Here is a 15,804-nt window from a genome sequence, read left to right on the forward strand (position 1 = left end):
GATGATATAGCAGCCCTTGCAGATGCTGTCATGCCTCCCCTGCAGCATGAGTTTTGCCTCTCGGTTGCAGTATTTAGAATTCCTATGAAGTCTGCCTGTTGACGTTGGTTTGTTCAAACTCCTTGATCATTTTGGGATCAATGGCATAGTCGTTCTTTCTTCGTTCTGTCATGGACCTGCGCATCACCTCGCCTTGCTGCAATATCATGCTTGGTTTCACCAACCATGATCTTGAGGGGGAATGTTAGAGTATAAAGGGTTTAATGTGTAGATGTTGACAAGTGTCATAATCTAGGCCATAGAAAGAGATATAAGCTCTCTCCTATGTACTGGAGCGATGTACAGAAATGAACAATCTGAAAAGGCTAATAATAATACAATACAATCTTTTATCAAATTCTCCTTTATTCTATTTTCTTAAGCTCTGTTAACATAGTAAATATTCTATTAAAAAAGTATGGCCGTGCGGCTAGTCTTTAAATAGAATATTAAACTTATAGGCTATACTCTTTAAAGAGCATAATCTTGATTTCTCTGTTCTAATTACTTTAATTAGTAGTCATGTTTTAATTATTATTCACTTAGTGAATAATTAGTATTTAAATATTTTATTAAAGAAAAAAATTACTATTTATAATTTATGAAGTTAATTAAAACATGGCAATACTAATTATTCACTAAAGAAATTATAATTAAAATATAATTGCTAATGAAAGTAATTAAATAAGGTTAACAGATTATTTAATTAATAAAAAGAAACAATAGCTTTACTCATGAAAAAAAAAACAAAACAACTCTAGTAAAGCCGACTGGCTATACAATTTTTTTTAAAAGATAAAAATCGAGTCAAGCCGCTCGGCTGTACTATTTATCAAGGGGAAAAAAAGCAGCAGCATAGAGCCGAGTTGCCCACAAGGGTATAGCCGTGCGGCTATACTATTTTTAGAAAGATGAATACACTGAGTATAGCCGCGCGGCTATACTACTCATTTTAAAAAAACAAAAGACCACGTCTGGCGATCAGGCGTCCACGTGTCAAAATTAGTATAGCCGCCCCGCTATACTTTTAAAAAAAATGTTAAAACCCGTGTATAGCCGCACGGCTATACTATTTTTTTTATAAAAAAGGGAGGGTTCCTTAGCGATTAGGTGCCGCATGTCAAAACAACCTTGACATACAAAGAAATTTTTTTCAACCCTTACCATCTAAACAAACTGAGCATGCATTTTTTGGATCAGTCTGATCATCCCCATCCACACTAACCAACTCCTGTAGTATCCAAAATTTGTCCTTACTGCAAAGGGCAGAATCACGCTTCAATCTCGCAGCAATTGTGCCAAGAAGGTCAATCGCCCTGGTACGAGCACCTATGTCTTTAGATTTCAGCCCGGCATTCTGGAGTTACAAGACACAAAGAACCTGCAAATAAATCGACGTCAAAATGGTGACATTTTAATACAATTAAAGATATTACAGTCTACACAAGTCACACATATATTTTACCTCCATAATAGGAGCTGAAGCGGGATATTCAGGTAAATTCAACGTTGTCAGCAGAACAGTAACAAGATTCTCCGTCATTACTTTCAACTCCGAAGCTTCCTGAGTCTTCGCACTAGCAAAACGTTGAAGTACACGAGTCCAAAAGTGGCAACACGCCTCTGTTGCTGCCTCATGGCCTTTAGTTGGATAATCGGCATCGAGAGAAAGTTCTAAGATGGAATTACCACTTGATTCCTGCCTTAATGGTTCAGGAAGGTTAGCACTATAGTGAACCAACTGAATGAGCTAAGCAGTGATCATTTGAATCTGCCTTTGCTCTTCATCAGGTAGGTGATAGGCTCTCAAAGCTCGCTTTGAGAACGGTAACTTCCAAAGCAGCTGAATTAATTCATCTAACATAAGTCCGATGCTGAGTGTATGAATAGAATATCTGTACCACCAACAATGAAGATGCTACAAGTTTCAGAGTAAATAACATTAAAATGCATATGTGCATGAAAATATGTACAGGTTAGTGCAAACAATAGCTGCCAAGAGGATATGAATAGTGCAGATCTGTACCCCACTGATTAAACACATTGCCTTCAGTTGCAAGAGCTGGATATCATTCACCATGAATGTTGTAAAGCTTGTTTTCACTAGTTGTAAGATGCAACCATCTGACAACCTTTCTATTAACAACAAATCCTTGAGTAAACCAAGAATGGTGCACATTTTCTGAAGAATATTATTCACAGCAGCAGAGACCCTACCAAGGCAAAGATGTAAGGAACAAGAAAACACCTAAGTTTTTTTATATAAGGATCTAGTACCCAAAAAAACCAACAACATAGGAGCAGAATATAGATAAGCACACCTGTTAAATGACGATTTATGCACTTTAACGGTCTTGATACTGTGTCGTTTCTTACTTGCTGAACCAATTTCAGCATCAGGGTCTTCATCTTCCTCAACTGTTAATATATTGAAAAATATTGTCACTCAAATCACATAAGTTGAAAACAACTACTCCTGAAAATGCAGAATGATTGAGCAAGACAATATACAGAATGGACAGAGTTGTGTATACAGAATAATATGTTAAAATACGTATGAAAAACTCAGGAACATATGACTTGGCCTATGCAAAGCATGATATGATGGATCATAAGCACACATAACATCCATTATCTGATGCCTGGAAAACTCCAGAATTCTTTCAATGATCTGATATACACAAATTAGAATTACTTACCTTTTTTATAATCATAAAAAAATAAATCACAAGATACGAAGTTACACATATAACGGATATCCACAAAAAGTAGAGAGATCCTTAGCATAAAGTGTGTACCTCTTCTTTATATAGTTGTTTTGGCATCTGGTTATGAGCCATTACTGCTAAAGCTGCATGAATGGACTCTAGTGCACAATTTATTGATGAAACCACATCTCAATTTGACTGACATATTGAAGAGAAAAGTAATAAATGAAAGTGATCATGAATACCTATTAAAATAAAACTCCAAATATATATGTATATAGAATTGAGCGCATAAATTTTAACCACAACGAAAATACTGTATAACAAGTTTATAAATTAAACTAGTGTTATAACCACTGCCAAATGAGTGAAACTATTTCTCTAAATTTCTTCCTCCCTCTCTTTCCTGATTATTCCCATTATTACTCTGACCATTTATCACTCCCCAAAACTGTTCCCGTTGCTCTCTCCAGTCTCCATTACTACCAAATGAAATTTATACATAATAAGTAGTTTCCTCCAAATGCTCAGATGCTTAATACATTCTCTATACTTAAAAACATTTTTTTTTTCTCCGTAATTATTTTTATCTCCCTAATGTTTCTGCCCCAATATGGTGATAAATAGGAAAACATAGGGTCAGACAAACAATGATTCAGATAACAAGACCATTATAAGATGAAATTTAAAACAATCAATATATTGCAAGGCACCTCAGTAACATCATTACTAGCATGGAGATTCTAAAATCAGAACCTCAAAAAAAAAAAAAATCATGGAGAAGCAAAACTAAAAATAGCACAAACTTTCAATGAAAATATAAACAAGAAGAACAGCACAAAAGCCTGAAGAAATGTAGTTTACGAAGCAAACTACCACAACAGCTATGCTATATGCAAGAAAGAATGCAGGACATAAAACAAGCTCACCTGCTCACATTCACTTATAGACAAGCCTTCAGCTCGATGTATCTGATGATCTAAAATCCTTCACAATCTAACAAAGGAATCTACAGGGACCAAATGTAGAAGCCCCTTTGCTCGAAGAGACATTATTTCATTTGCAAGCACTCTTAAGATCAGAAAGAGGCATAGATAACCACTCAGCTTCTTCCCGATCATCACTGAAAATTTCAGCTCTACTCTACCGCAGAAATCCTCCACCGACTCTGGCGTCTAACTAAGATTTTGCAAAATAAGCCACTCACATGAATACTGAAAATAAAAATGTGAGATCACGCTTGAGAGGAGAGAAAGAGAGAAGAGTTCTAAAACCCAATAACAACCTTGAATTGCAGGCTGATCTGGTCCGACTGATGACATAACGACATCACTATCTTTTTTCTTGGCTTTTGGTTTTCTAGAAGATGCGGTAGATACGTCCTGCAATTTCATCTTCTAGAGTAGGAAAAAAGGAGGGGGGAAAATGGTTATCAACTGCCAAATAAATCCACACATGCATTAGGAGGAATATCATTGAGCTGATTATGGTTAGCTGCACCATAGCATCTCTGACCATGTCTGGGTATAGCCGTGCGGCTTCTCACGTAAATAAAAACCGAGTATAGCCGCTTGGTCATACCTTTTTTTTTTTTTTAAAGGACGCGTCTTGCGCTTAGGAGCCCACGTGTCAAAATAGGTATAGCCGTCCGGCTATACTATTTTTAAAAAAACTTTAAAAAAAGGAGTATATCCGATCAGCTATACCATTTTTTTTTTTTAAAAGGACGGCTCCCTAGTGATTAGCCGTCTACGTGTCAAAACAAGTCTAGTCGTGCGGCTACAGTATTTAAAAAAAATTAAAACGAAAAAACATAGTACAGCCGACCGGCTATACGATATTGTTCAAATATGATAAAAAACCGCTTAACGCATAGTTGTACGCGTCGTAAGAGTATAGCCGCGCGGCTATACTATTGTCAGCAGTATAGCCGAAGGAACGGGTCTTGATGCGCACATGTCAAATAAGTATAGTCGCCCGGCTATACTATTTTTTAAAATAAATAAATAAACCATGTATAGCCGCCCGGCTGTCCTGTTTTATATTTAAAAAAAAGGTAGGGCTCCCTAGCGGTTAGGTGTCAACGTGTCAAAACCAGTGTAGCCGTTCGCCTATAGTATTTATTAAAAATATATATTTTTTTTTTAAAAAAACCAACGTAGAGCCGCCCGGCTATACTATTTTGTTAAAATTTAAAAGTAGAGTCTAGCCGCCCGACTGTACGATTTATGAAGGAAAAAAAAAAGGCAGCAGCGTTACGCTAGTTGCCCACGTGTCAACATAAGTATAGCCACCGGCTATACGTTTTTTTTTTTTTTTTAAAGGGTGGGCTCCCTAGCCTTGCGGCTATACGATTTTTTTAAAAAAATTCGTAGTATAGCCCGCGATTAGGTGCCCACTTGTGAAAGTGCTTGAGTTTGATATTTAAACTTGGAATTGCATGTTCTGTTGACTCCCCTGCGAACCGGAAGGATATGAGTGATGTTGCATCTGAATTACATTCCATCATGGATATGCTTCTTGGTTAGAAACTTTTCCTACTTTCCTACTCTACATATCAAGGAAAGAATCAGTGGCGCCTGCTGCTCAAGGCTTGGTCATTATCTTTTTCTTCTTCTTTTTTTTATGCTGTTTGTTCTTACAGTTTCTTGTGAGGAATTTCACTGTGTTTGTTCAGCATATTATTATTATATTCTGCTTGTGTATATGAAATTATGAGGAAATCCAAAATCCTTGCAACCATGTGACAGCTGAGCTGCCTATTGGCCAAGTTGATGAACCCGACTTGTGTTAGTTTGGACCACATTTCAATTCATGAAAATAACATTATGATTGGCAGCCAATTGTGGTTTTTTCATGTCGATCCTAATCTTCGTAAATTATTGGGATTTTGTTTTCTTGCAATCAAGGTTTTTAATGATATCATCTTGGCACAATTTAGGTATTCTTGTTCCCTATCTTTTCACCATGATGGAAATGTGCTCTTACTAGCAAATAACCGAGAGTTGGGGAACTTGACCACACCCATCCTCAATTTTTTATAAACAACTAAGCAGCATGTCACCATCTCATATAAGTTTTTTGGTTTCACACCATCTTCTCTCTCTTTCACTCCTTAGTTACCAGTTACCTGTTGGGTTCTTATAATGAAACTAGATTTTATTTCTTATAGCCTTAGGTGGTGACCAAAGTCAAGAATGGGAGCTGGCCTAATGCGGTTTTGTTTAGAGGTGTTTACTTTGACGTACGTTTCAGCGCACTGATTTAATTGGTACCAGCCTAGTGGGGCTGTTCTACTTCCACTCAGCTTCTGGTGAGAAGCACTCACTTTGCTGTCTTAGCTGCCCAGAAACTTCTCCCACCCACAACAGTTGTGACCAATTGGAAAACAAGTCCACTGTGATCATCATTTACTTGGACTTTTTTCTCATATTTTACTAATTTTCCACAACCATTACTTGGGACTTTTTTCTCCTGTCGTAATAAATTAATTTGCCATGTCTCAAATGGAACTTAGCAATTTCACAACCCAATTCTTCTTCTTCTTCTTCTTCTTCTTCTTCTCTCTCTCTCTCTCTCTCTCTCTCTCTCTCTCTCTCTCTCTCTCTCTCTCTCTTGTTAATCACCCAAATCAAAATGGTTGTGAAATTGATCTTAGCACACTCACTATTTACTGCAATGTTCATTTGTTGTTGGAGCTCCATGCATTTGAACTATCCCATAACCACAAACCGGTACAGATTGGGACTTAGAGGAAATGAGACGGATAGGCTGGCACTGCTAGCCATCAAAGCTCAAATAAAGCAGGATCCTCATCAACTCCTGAGCTCCTGGAATGAATCCATCCACTTTTGTCTATGGCACGGTGTCACTTGCAGTCGTCGACAGCATCAGAGGGTCTCTATGCTAGACCTACAGTCCCAAAACTTTGCAGGGTCCATATCCCCACAAATAGGAAATCTGAGCTTCCTAAGGGAACTATACCTCCAAAACAATAGCTTTACTTATGAAATCCCTTCAGAAATTGGGCATTTGCATAGGTTAAAGATTTTACGTCTAGACCAAAACTTACTTAGTGGCCCTGTTCCTGCCAAAATATCCAGTTGCATCAACCTCATCTTTATCCATTTTGGTAATAACAGGTTGGTGGGTAAGATTCCTTCAGAAATCAGCACCTTGTCAAAGCTTCAAAAACTTGTTTTACAATCCAATAATTTCACAGGAGAAATCCCTCCTTCCTTGGGGAACCTTTCGTCTCTCGAGATACTTGGTGCTACTTATAATAACTTGTTGGGAAGCATCCCTACCTCTCTAGGCCAGTTGAAAAAATTAACAAGGTTTGCAATGGATTCAAATAACTTGTCAGGTACTATCCCTCCTTCCTTCTATAACCTCTCTGCTCTCGTTATTTTTACCATAGCAATAAACCAATTTCAAGGGAGTATTCCTTCTGACTTGGCGAAAACTCTTCCTAATCTTCAAACATTTGAATTTCACACGAACCAGTTTACGGGATCAATTCCTTCATCAATATCCAATGCCACAAGTCTAGTAGCATTTGAAGTTTCAAATAACAAACTGACCGGACAGGTTCCAAATTTGGAAAGGCTTCATAACCTTGTGAATTTTAACATCCAATTTAATCATCTTGGAAGCGGTCAACATGGTGACTTGAGATTTGTCTCAGATTTGTGCAATGCCACAAGGTTATGGAGGTTGATAATAAGCTCTAACAATTTTGGCGGGACATTACCAGCTTCAATAGCCAACCTCTCAACCACGCTTGAAGTTCTTGTGGTTCAAAGAAACAAGCTACATGGAAGCATACCAGCTGGGATAGGGAATCTGGTCAACTTGGAATTCTTGGCTCTGGGGGAAAATTCCTTCACAGGTAGCATCCCCACAGACTTTGGGAAGCTTTCAATGGTTGAGGAAATAGATCTTCAAGTCAACCAGTTATCAGGAACCATTCCATCTTCTTTTGGAAACTTAACCAAGTTATCCGCACTGGGAATGCAAGGGAATAATCTTCAGGGAAGCATCGGGGTGCTTGGGGGATGCCTTGGACTGCAAGAAATGTATGCTTCTCAAAATAACTTTAGTGGCCCAATACCTCAACAACTTCTTGGCCTCCCTTCCTTATCAATCTATTTGGACTTGTCTAAAAACCACTTTACTGGTTCCCTTCCCATGGAGGTTGGGAAGTTGAACAATCTAGGTGCATTGGATGTTTCTGATAACTGTTATCAGGAGAACTTCCGAATAGCCTTGGTAGTTGTATACATCTAGAAGTCCTACACTTGCAGGGTAACTTCTTCAAGGGGATCATTCCTTCATCTATGATTTTGGTTAAAGGGATTCAAGATTTAGACATTTCTCATAACAATTTTTCGGGTGAAATTCCACGATTTTTAGAGAGCTTTGCCTTGTTGAAGAATCTGAACCTATCATTCAATCAGTTTTGGGGAGCAGTACCAACTGGAGGTGTTTTTAAAAATGCAAGTGCTACTTCAGTTGTTGGAAACACCGGGCTCTGCGGCGGTGTTCCTAATCTCCACCTGGCTAAGTGCAAGTCTAAAGAGCCCAACGGAGGCGGATTGTCTCGTGGCCTTAAAATACTTATCTCTATAGTTGTTGGGTTTGCTCTTCTAGGAATAGCTGTGGTGTTGTATTTTCTGTTTCTTCGATCGTCAAGAAAGGAAAACAGAGAAACTGCATTGAGCACTTCAATGAACTCTGTTTTGCAAGTGTCATATAGTACTCTTCTTAAAGCTACAAATGGGTTCTCTTCAGCTAATTTGATTGGTGTGGGTAGTTTTGGGTCTGTGTATAAAGGAGTTCTTGATTTTGATGGAGCTCAGCTTGTTGCCATCAAGGTGTTTAACATGTTACATCATGGAGCATCTAAGAGTTTCTTGGCCGAATGTGAGGCGTTAAGAAATATCAGGCATCGTAATCTCGTCAAGATTATAACTGCATGTTCAACTGTTGATTATCAAGGTAATGATTTCAAGGCTCTCGTGTATGAGTTAATGGACAATGGGAGCTTAGAAGAGTGGTTGCATTCGACTATTGAAACGAAAGAGGAAACATATGCACCCAAGAATTTAAATCTTCTTCAGAGGCTAAACATCACCATTGACATTGCTTGTGCACTTGATTATCTTCATAACGATTGCGAAACACCAATAGTCCATTGTGATCTCAAGCCAAGCAATGTTCTCTTGGACGCAGAGTTGACTGGACATGTTTCTGACTTTGGACTTGCAAGATTCCTAGCAAAATTAGCCGATAAGGCTTCAGCAAATCAAGCAAGTTCCATTGGCATAAAGGGATCGGTTGGCTATGCTGCTCCAGGTAAATATTCCTATATGCTTCACTTTTTCCTTTCTGTATCTTTTAACTTGGTTCTAATTGCAGTTAATTGATCATTTGCATGGACAGTTCCTGTTCCATGCCCTCATTTCCACGCACATAATCAGTTACTCTTACTTTGTTGCATAATTCAAGAGAGCCATTTTATTTAGAATTGTGGTGACAATATTTTGTGATACTTCAACTGCAGAGTATGGTATGGGAAGTGAAGTGTCGAAAAGTGGAGATGTCTACAGCTTTGGCATTCTCTTGTTAGAGATGTTTACGGGAAGGAGACCCACTGACCACATGTTTAGTGATGGCTTGAACCTTCATAATTTTGTGAAGACGGCTTTTCCCGATCGAGTCAAAGAGATTGCAGATTTACTTCTTCAAGAAGGCAGTATCGAATCTCCCGAACAATACAGCACTAAGGCTCGAAGAGTGGAGGAGTGCTTGAGTTTGATATTCAAACTTGGAATTGCATGTTCTGTTGAATCCCCCGCGAACCGAAAGGATATGAGTGATGTTGCATCTGAATTACATTCCATCAGGGATATGCTTCTTGGTTAGAAACTTTTCCTACTTTCCTACTCTACATATCAAGGAAAGACTCAGTGGCGCCTGCTGCTTAAGGCTTGGTCATCTTTTTTGCTTTTTCTTCTGTCTTTTATGCTGTTTGTTCTTACAGTTTCTTGTGAGGGATTTCACTGTGTTTGTTCAGCATATTATTATTATTATTATTATATTCTACTTGTGTAGATGAAATTATGAGGAAATCCAGAATCCTTGCAACCATGTGAGAGCTGAGCTGCCCATTGGTCAAGTTGATGAACCCGACTTGTGTTAGTTTGGACCACATTTCAATTCATGAAAATAACATTATGATTGGCAGCCAATATAGTGGTTTTTTCATGTCGATCCTATAATCTTTGTAAATTATTGGGATTTTGTTTTCTTGCAATCAAGTTTTTTGATGATATCATCTTGGCAAAAATTAGGTATTCTTGTTCCCAATCTTTTCACCATGATGGAAAATGTGCTCTTTCATGCAAATAAGACGACCGAGAGTTGGAAACCTTGACCATACCCATCCTCAATTTTTTTCATAAACAACTAAGCAGCATGTCACCATCTCATAAAAGTTTTTTGGTTTCACACCATCTTCCCACCCTTTCACTCCTTAGTTACCAGTTACCTGTTGGGTTCAATCTATATATTCCACTATAAGGTACCGAGAAACCGTTACGTTATGCGCGACTAACAATAACATATTCGTGCATACAACATATATATGCAAAGGCAAAAACCACCTAAAATACAAGCAGATGGTTACAAGTTACTTTTTGGGTTTAATTCAGATATTCGAGCTACCATACAACATATACAAAGGCCAACAAACACCATCTAAGTTTGAAAACCAATAGATTCGTAGATCAAGCATTTAAAATGTACAATTACAACAAGACCACCCTCACAACACTATTTATATGTAATACAATCAAAATTATAAAACAATTGCAAGCATCTTCCTCGTAATTATCTTAACAGAGCAGAGTAGATCAATTTAACCATGAACAGAGGCGTATCGGTTGATCAAAGCCAAGGCATTGCTAGTCAATTGTGCTATATTCACAATCCGGCCTCTCACAGCAGTCTTCAAATTCCCATTCATCCCATTTCCACCAAACCCCTCAGAACATGTGTTCTCATCTGTCAAAGCAGCACTAACCCAAGTTTGGACATCACTTATCATGAGCTGAAAATCATAGCTTTTGAAGTTACCCATCTCAGTCCACCGAGTCACTTAACTCTTCGAGGCAGTCTCTCATGGCACCAACTTCTTTAGGCTTCAAGCCATGGCTTTGGGAGAGTTTTAGCATCATGGCAGAGGTGGATTTGGCAGAGGAAAGTGTCACATTAAGGGCTGCACCAGCCATGAGCTTAGGACTTGTTTGGATTGTGCTTGCATGGCTTGAGAGAGAGGTGAGGCAGAGTTTAGGGTAGGTTGTTGCACTGCAAGATGTTTTGATGAATTCAGTGTTGGTTTTTGGTGCAAGGTCTCTGGCTGCTGAGGTTGAGGAGATTATGCAGAAACTAATGGAAAGTGCTGTGAGAAAACTTGGCGCAAAATGTGTAGAAGATGAAGAAGATTCCATCTTGATATTTTTGTGTCTCTGAATATTGGAGGCAGTGGAGGGAGTGATGAGAGTAGGGAGGGAAACGTGCAAATTTATAGAACCCAAGTTCCAAAAAAAACAACAAAATCCCTAAAATAAAATAATATTGATGATAATAATAATAAAAATTTATAGCAGCCTCAAAATGAATATGGAAAAATCTTGTCTGGGGGCCCAAAAGCCGAGATACATCTACTCTTTAACATAATATGAAGTAGCAAGTTGGTTTCTTTGGTTTCTCAACTTGCTGCAACAAGTTGGTCGATTTGGGTCTAAAAGCAAAAGCAATGTCAAACAAAAGAGCCTTGGTCTCCTACTCATCTAAACCTTCATAATCAAATCAATCGCACCCAAAGTTGATGGGTGAGCCAGTCGACTGCTGTGTGTATCTGTATTTTTGCAACTTGAGCGTTTTTGGTCGACATGTATAACAATAAAAATCTCTCCCCTTAAAAGATGCACTCCAAAAGGGATTTAATGCATGCAAGAGTCCAAAGGGCCAATCAAGATCAGGTGGAGATTGATTGGAGTGGAGTGGAAGGCTCCAAACGGTACTATTTTTTATTTGAAAATATTTTGGGCCTATCATTTTTAATACTTGATACGTGTTTATAGGCACAACAGTTGTTAATTTTATGAATCTATTATTATACATATGGACACGTTTCAAGTGTTGAGAAATAGCATGAGAATAAATCTTGAGTTAAAATTGTAAGAAAAATGCTTTTTATTTATTTATTTAAACTTTGTAAGATTATAGACAAATTTGGGCCCAGACGAAAACAAAGCTTCATCTTTGGGCCTACCCTATAACTAAGCTTCATGATTTTTATTGATGGTACAGCACACGCGATGGTCCAACCAAAATAAAAATAAAAACAAAAACAAAAACTTGAGTTATGCCTATCCCTTCTCAACGTGAATCTCTATGATGCTCATTGGCCTAATTATCAACAACAGCAAACCAAACCACGTGCAGACTGCAAACTAGAAAAGAAATTAACTTTAAAAAACAGCAATGTTGCACAAGTCAAAAGATGGCATTTCATAATTTAATATATGAACGAATTAAACTATTGAGTTCCATTTTCTCAAATAAACAAACCAATCTCCATCCTTCTGACGTAATACAGTTGGAACTTGTTTATTACACAGCCCATATAACCGGAAATTCAAACACATACATTTCTGGTTAACTTAGTTGAATGTTATCTACTAATTCACGACAAATCATGGTCATGTCAAGTGGGAATATTAAGAGGAGGGTAAGTTTTTTTGGGGTGTTACATAATTTTTCATTGTTCTAGGAAAAAAAAATAAAAATACGAAGTACAATTTGTTTCATCAATAGTCTATCGTTTAGTATCTAATTATGTCTAGTTTTTTTGTGTTAATATAAGTTTTCTGAATATAAGAGATTGTTTAAACTAAAATGGAAAGGATGGTTTCTCACATGACACTACTACTAGCCTAGACTCCGTTGATTGCAATAGTTAAGTTTGCTGCTGGATTAGGCTAAATATTTTCTTTTGCCAACAAAAATGATTGGAATTTTGGATGAACCGTTACATTATTTTACTACACGTTTTCAAGAAATTAATGGAAAAACGCAATCCCTACTTCCTTCCATAAATTATGGGATTTGGAGGTTAAGTTAACGGGTACATAGTGTAGCCGTCTTGATCACTCGCACGTTGAAGTGTAAGATTCTTATTCAATTATTTTCCTTTAATTAGCAAATAATGCAACATACACGGTGGAAAATGACAAGTGGCTAGACACCTGTGGTTGCAGCAATGTTGAAGTTGGCAGAATCGTAGAGAATCAAGACCGTAGGCAAGTCCACATCTCTCAACAGAAACACCGCCTATCGTCCAGCAGCGTTTCACGCTACACTTACAATGCATGCGGACATGTGCTATGCCCGCACGTTCTTGTTCGGTTTTGACTTTTGAAACGTGAATGATTCGTGTCCATATCTGATAGGGAAGCCACATGGCACACCTTAGGCCCATGCTGCTGTATATCCTCACTTCCAGTAAACAAATTCAATACACTTTCTTTTCCGTATATCCTCACGCATTTCATCTCATTTTTTCCTTGCAATTACATTAACCTCAAATGCTTCTTTCATAGTTTTTGTTTAATATAACCGATATTTTATTTTAATCTTATGAGAAAGGGGATTCGAATTTGGATACATAGTGGAGAATACATCTGTTCTAGTCAATTTAGCTAAATTCATATCTACACTTCTTTGATAGTTAAATCAATTTTAAACATTAACAATATTAAAATTGAAGCAAAGTCTCTTCAATCTATACCAATTAAGTATTCTAAGCCGGCAAAGTGAGAATGATTTAATTTTGATTTCAAAAGTGCAAAGGTGGCTATTGTTGTAAGCCTTTTAATTAAGTATGTTTTGACAAGAATTACCAATTTAGCACCCGTTTATGCACATAGGTTATTTGGTCCTTTGGGATCATTCTCCAAGATATTCTCCCTTGTTTTTGTTCATATGTTTTTATCTACATTATTAGCTCTTAAAATTTAATTGTTTTTTATTTGTTGGGTCTGGTGCAAGATCCGAAACGTACACTCAAGCTAACAAATGAACATGCGCCATATCATCTTTTGCTTATACTTTATTATAAATAAATAAATAATAGAGAGGCCATTATGATTATAATTTAGATTTATAAAATGGCTAGCTTGGACTTTATTTATCTTTTATTTTTTAATACGCTTTAAGTTTCAAAGTCACCTGAGAGTTGCCTATAAATTGGCAATTGGCATCCCATCACAAACACACACAGTTCCATAAATTCAAGAAAATAAAAAATGGGAGCTCAAAATTTCACAACCCCAACCTCAAATTCACACAATGCTCTCACATTTCTCCTCCCAATTCTCCTATTGATCTTCATGCCAAACATGCACACAACATTGGCAACTTCTTCTTCTTCTCAGACCTACAAAACCTACGTCAAAACTGCCTGCAACACAACCACATACCCACTCATTTGCTACAAATCTCTCTCCTCATACGCCTCCAAAGTCAAATCCGATCCTCATAAGCTTTGTACCTATGCCCTCTCCGTTACCCTAAAAGCAGCAAAAAACGCCTCTTCTGTAGTTTCAAAGCTTTATAAAAATACAGGATTAACCCCATCCGAGAAAGGGGTGGTCAAGGATTGTATAGAGAATATTAAGGACTCCATTGACGAGCTCAAACAGTCGGTGAGTTCCATGAGCAATTTGGGGGTTTCGGGTTCCGACGTGCAATTACAATTGGATGATATAAAGACTTGGGTGAGCGCCGTCATCACGGACGACGCTACTTGCACGGATGGATTTGATGGTGTGAAGGTAAGCACCGCGGTTAAGACCGCCATCAGGAACAGCATTGTGAATGCTGCTAGGTTGGCTAGCAATGCTCTTTCTCTCATAGACAGCCTCATTTACTAGTTCAACCTATACCCTTTGTATTTCCTTGACTTTTTTTATTTATTATTTTATTTTACTTTGGTTGATATAGAAAGTTTACAGATTTTATAATTTATGTGTGTGTTTAATGTAATTAAAAGTTGTGTGAAATGGTTTTGCGACAGTTGGAAGAGTGGTTTGTATACTACTACTAGTATATGTAATGTTGTACAACAGAGGGAGTTTTGAGCAATTTGATAACAAATAAGCAAAGCCCCTTAGTCCCCCATGTTGATCAAAGATCCCATCTATAGTAATTGGCGATCGACAGAACTTTTATTCTATAGTTGTCTTTTAACATTTTTGTTTCCGGTGCATAAGAGCTTCCTATATATGCGTGTATTCTCAAAACAAATATATAAAAAAAAAATGAAGATCTTCCCATTCCCATGTGAGTTCACATTGATGCATATATGAATGATTCCAAAACCCTGTTTATAATAATCCAACCCCGCATCTTTCAGTGTAAAATGCAAATGCTAAACTATTATTGCCCAATTTAATTATTTGCCAAACGTTCGGTGAAATTAAAAGTCAAAGACGACATGTAAGACATGCATGCAAGTTAATATTAGGGCTCGTTTGTTGGGGAGGATTAGGCTAGATTAGAGAAGTAAAGTGACTATATTTCATGTGCAATCAATACATAATATGGATATTGTTGTCTAACTTGGAGGATGAAATTGAATGATGACTATTCATAAGAGGTTGATAATTAAAACTTATCCCATATAATCTCATCATTTTCAAGGGGATAAGTTTTAGTCATCAACCTCTTATAGATAGTCATCATTCTTCCTCCAAGTTCGGCAATATATCCATATTATGCCTTGAATGCACCTGAAATGTATACATTTTGCCAGTCTAATCCTCCCTATCACACAAGTGAACAATTTATTGGCAGTGGCGCACAGTTTTATTTATTTTTTGTTTAATTAGATTATAATTATTTTAAATTAATGAGAGTTACACTTGAAGCATGTGTTGTCAAAGAAGTAATAGTGAACTAAAGCAATGGTTAATCTTGCATAATTAGT

At 37.3% G+C, this 15,804-nt stretch overlaps 3 protein-coding genes, 1 long non-coding RNA gene and 1 pseudogene across 5 annotated transcripts; 3 read left to right on the plus strand and 2 right to left on the minus strand.

Moving 5' to 3' along the window:
• Nucleotides 1–1,143: 1,143 nt before the first annotated feature.
• LOC117619885 lies at nt 1,144–4,013 on the minus strand. Its single transcript, XR_004584635.1, has 6 exons — nt 3,677–4,013; nt 2,838–2,945; nt 2,361–2,457; nt 2,066–2,252; nt 1,505–1,934; nt 1,144–1,420 (listed from the first exon to the last, which is right to left on the minus strand). It is a non-coding gene; the product is annotated as an uncharacterized LOC117619885 (long non-coding RNA).
• A 2,325-nt stretch (nt 4,014–6,338) lies between these two features.
• LOC117620379 (probable LRR receptor-like serine/threonine-protein kinase At3g47570) lies at nt 6,339–10,000 on the plus strand. Its single transcript, XM_034350563.1, has 2 exons — nt 6,339–9,104; nt 9,313–10,000. Exons 1-2 carry the CDS (start codon nt 8,087–8,089, stop codon nt 9,672–9,674), a joined length of 1,380 nt encoding a protein of 459 aa, XP_034206454.1. The 5' UTR covers nt 6,339–8,086; the 3' UTR covers nt 9,675–10,000.
• LOC117618432 (LRR receptor-like serine/threonine-protein kinase EFR) lies at nt 6,450–8,036 on the plus strand. The gene has a single exon (XM_034348000.1). It carries the CDS (start codon nt 6,450–6,452, stop codon nt 8,034–8,036), a length of 1,587 nt encoding a protein of 528 aa, XP_034203891.1.
• A 509-nt stretch (nt 10,001–10,509) lies between the features above and the next one.
• Nucleotides 10,510–11,667, minus strand: LOC117618499 (annotated as a pseudogene). The gene has a single exon (XR_004584469.1). The product of XR_004584469.1 is annotated as a 21 kDa protein-like (transcript).
• A 2,372-nt stretch (nt 11,668–14,039) lies between these two features.
• On the plus strand, nt 14,040–15,087 carry LOC117618755 (pectinesterase inhibitor 4-like). The gene has a single exon (XM_034348477.1). The coding sequence runs from the start codon at nt 14,123–14,125 to the stop codon at nt 14,747–14,749; it is 627 nt and encodes a 208-aa protein (XP_034204368.1). The 5' UTR covers nt 14,040–14,122; the 3' UTR covers nt 14,750–15,087.
• Nucleotides 15,088–15,804: the final 717 nt, after the last annotated feature.

This window comes from Prunus dulcis, chromosome 2 (genome assembly GCF_902201215.1).
Source record: "Prunus dulcis chromosome 2, ALMONDv2, whole genome shotgun sequence".
In the NCBI taxonomy this organism is placed as follows: domain Eukaryota; kingdom Viridiplantae; phylum Streptophyta; class Magnoliopsida; order Rosales; family Rosaceae; genus Prunus; species Prunus dulcis.

Coding starts and splice junctions, on each gene's coding strand:
- LOC117618432 (XM_034348000.1), top strand. CDS start 6,450: ATGCATTTGAACTATCCCATAACCACAAACCGGTACAGATTGGGACTT.
- LOC117620379 (XM_034350563.1), top strand. CDS start 8,087: ATGATTTTGGTTAAAGGGATTCAAGATTTAGACATTTCTCATAACAAT. Junction 9,105..9,312: donor GGTTGGCTATGCTGCTCCAG/GTAAATATTCCT, acceptor CTTCAACTGCAG/AGTATGGTATGGGAAGTGAA.
- LOC117618755 (XM_034348477.1), top strand. CDS start 14,123: ATGGGAGCTCAAAATTTCACAACCCCAACCTCAAATTCACACAATGCT.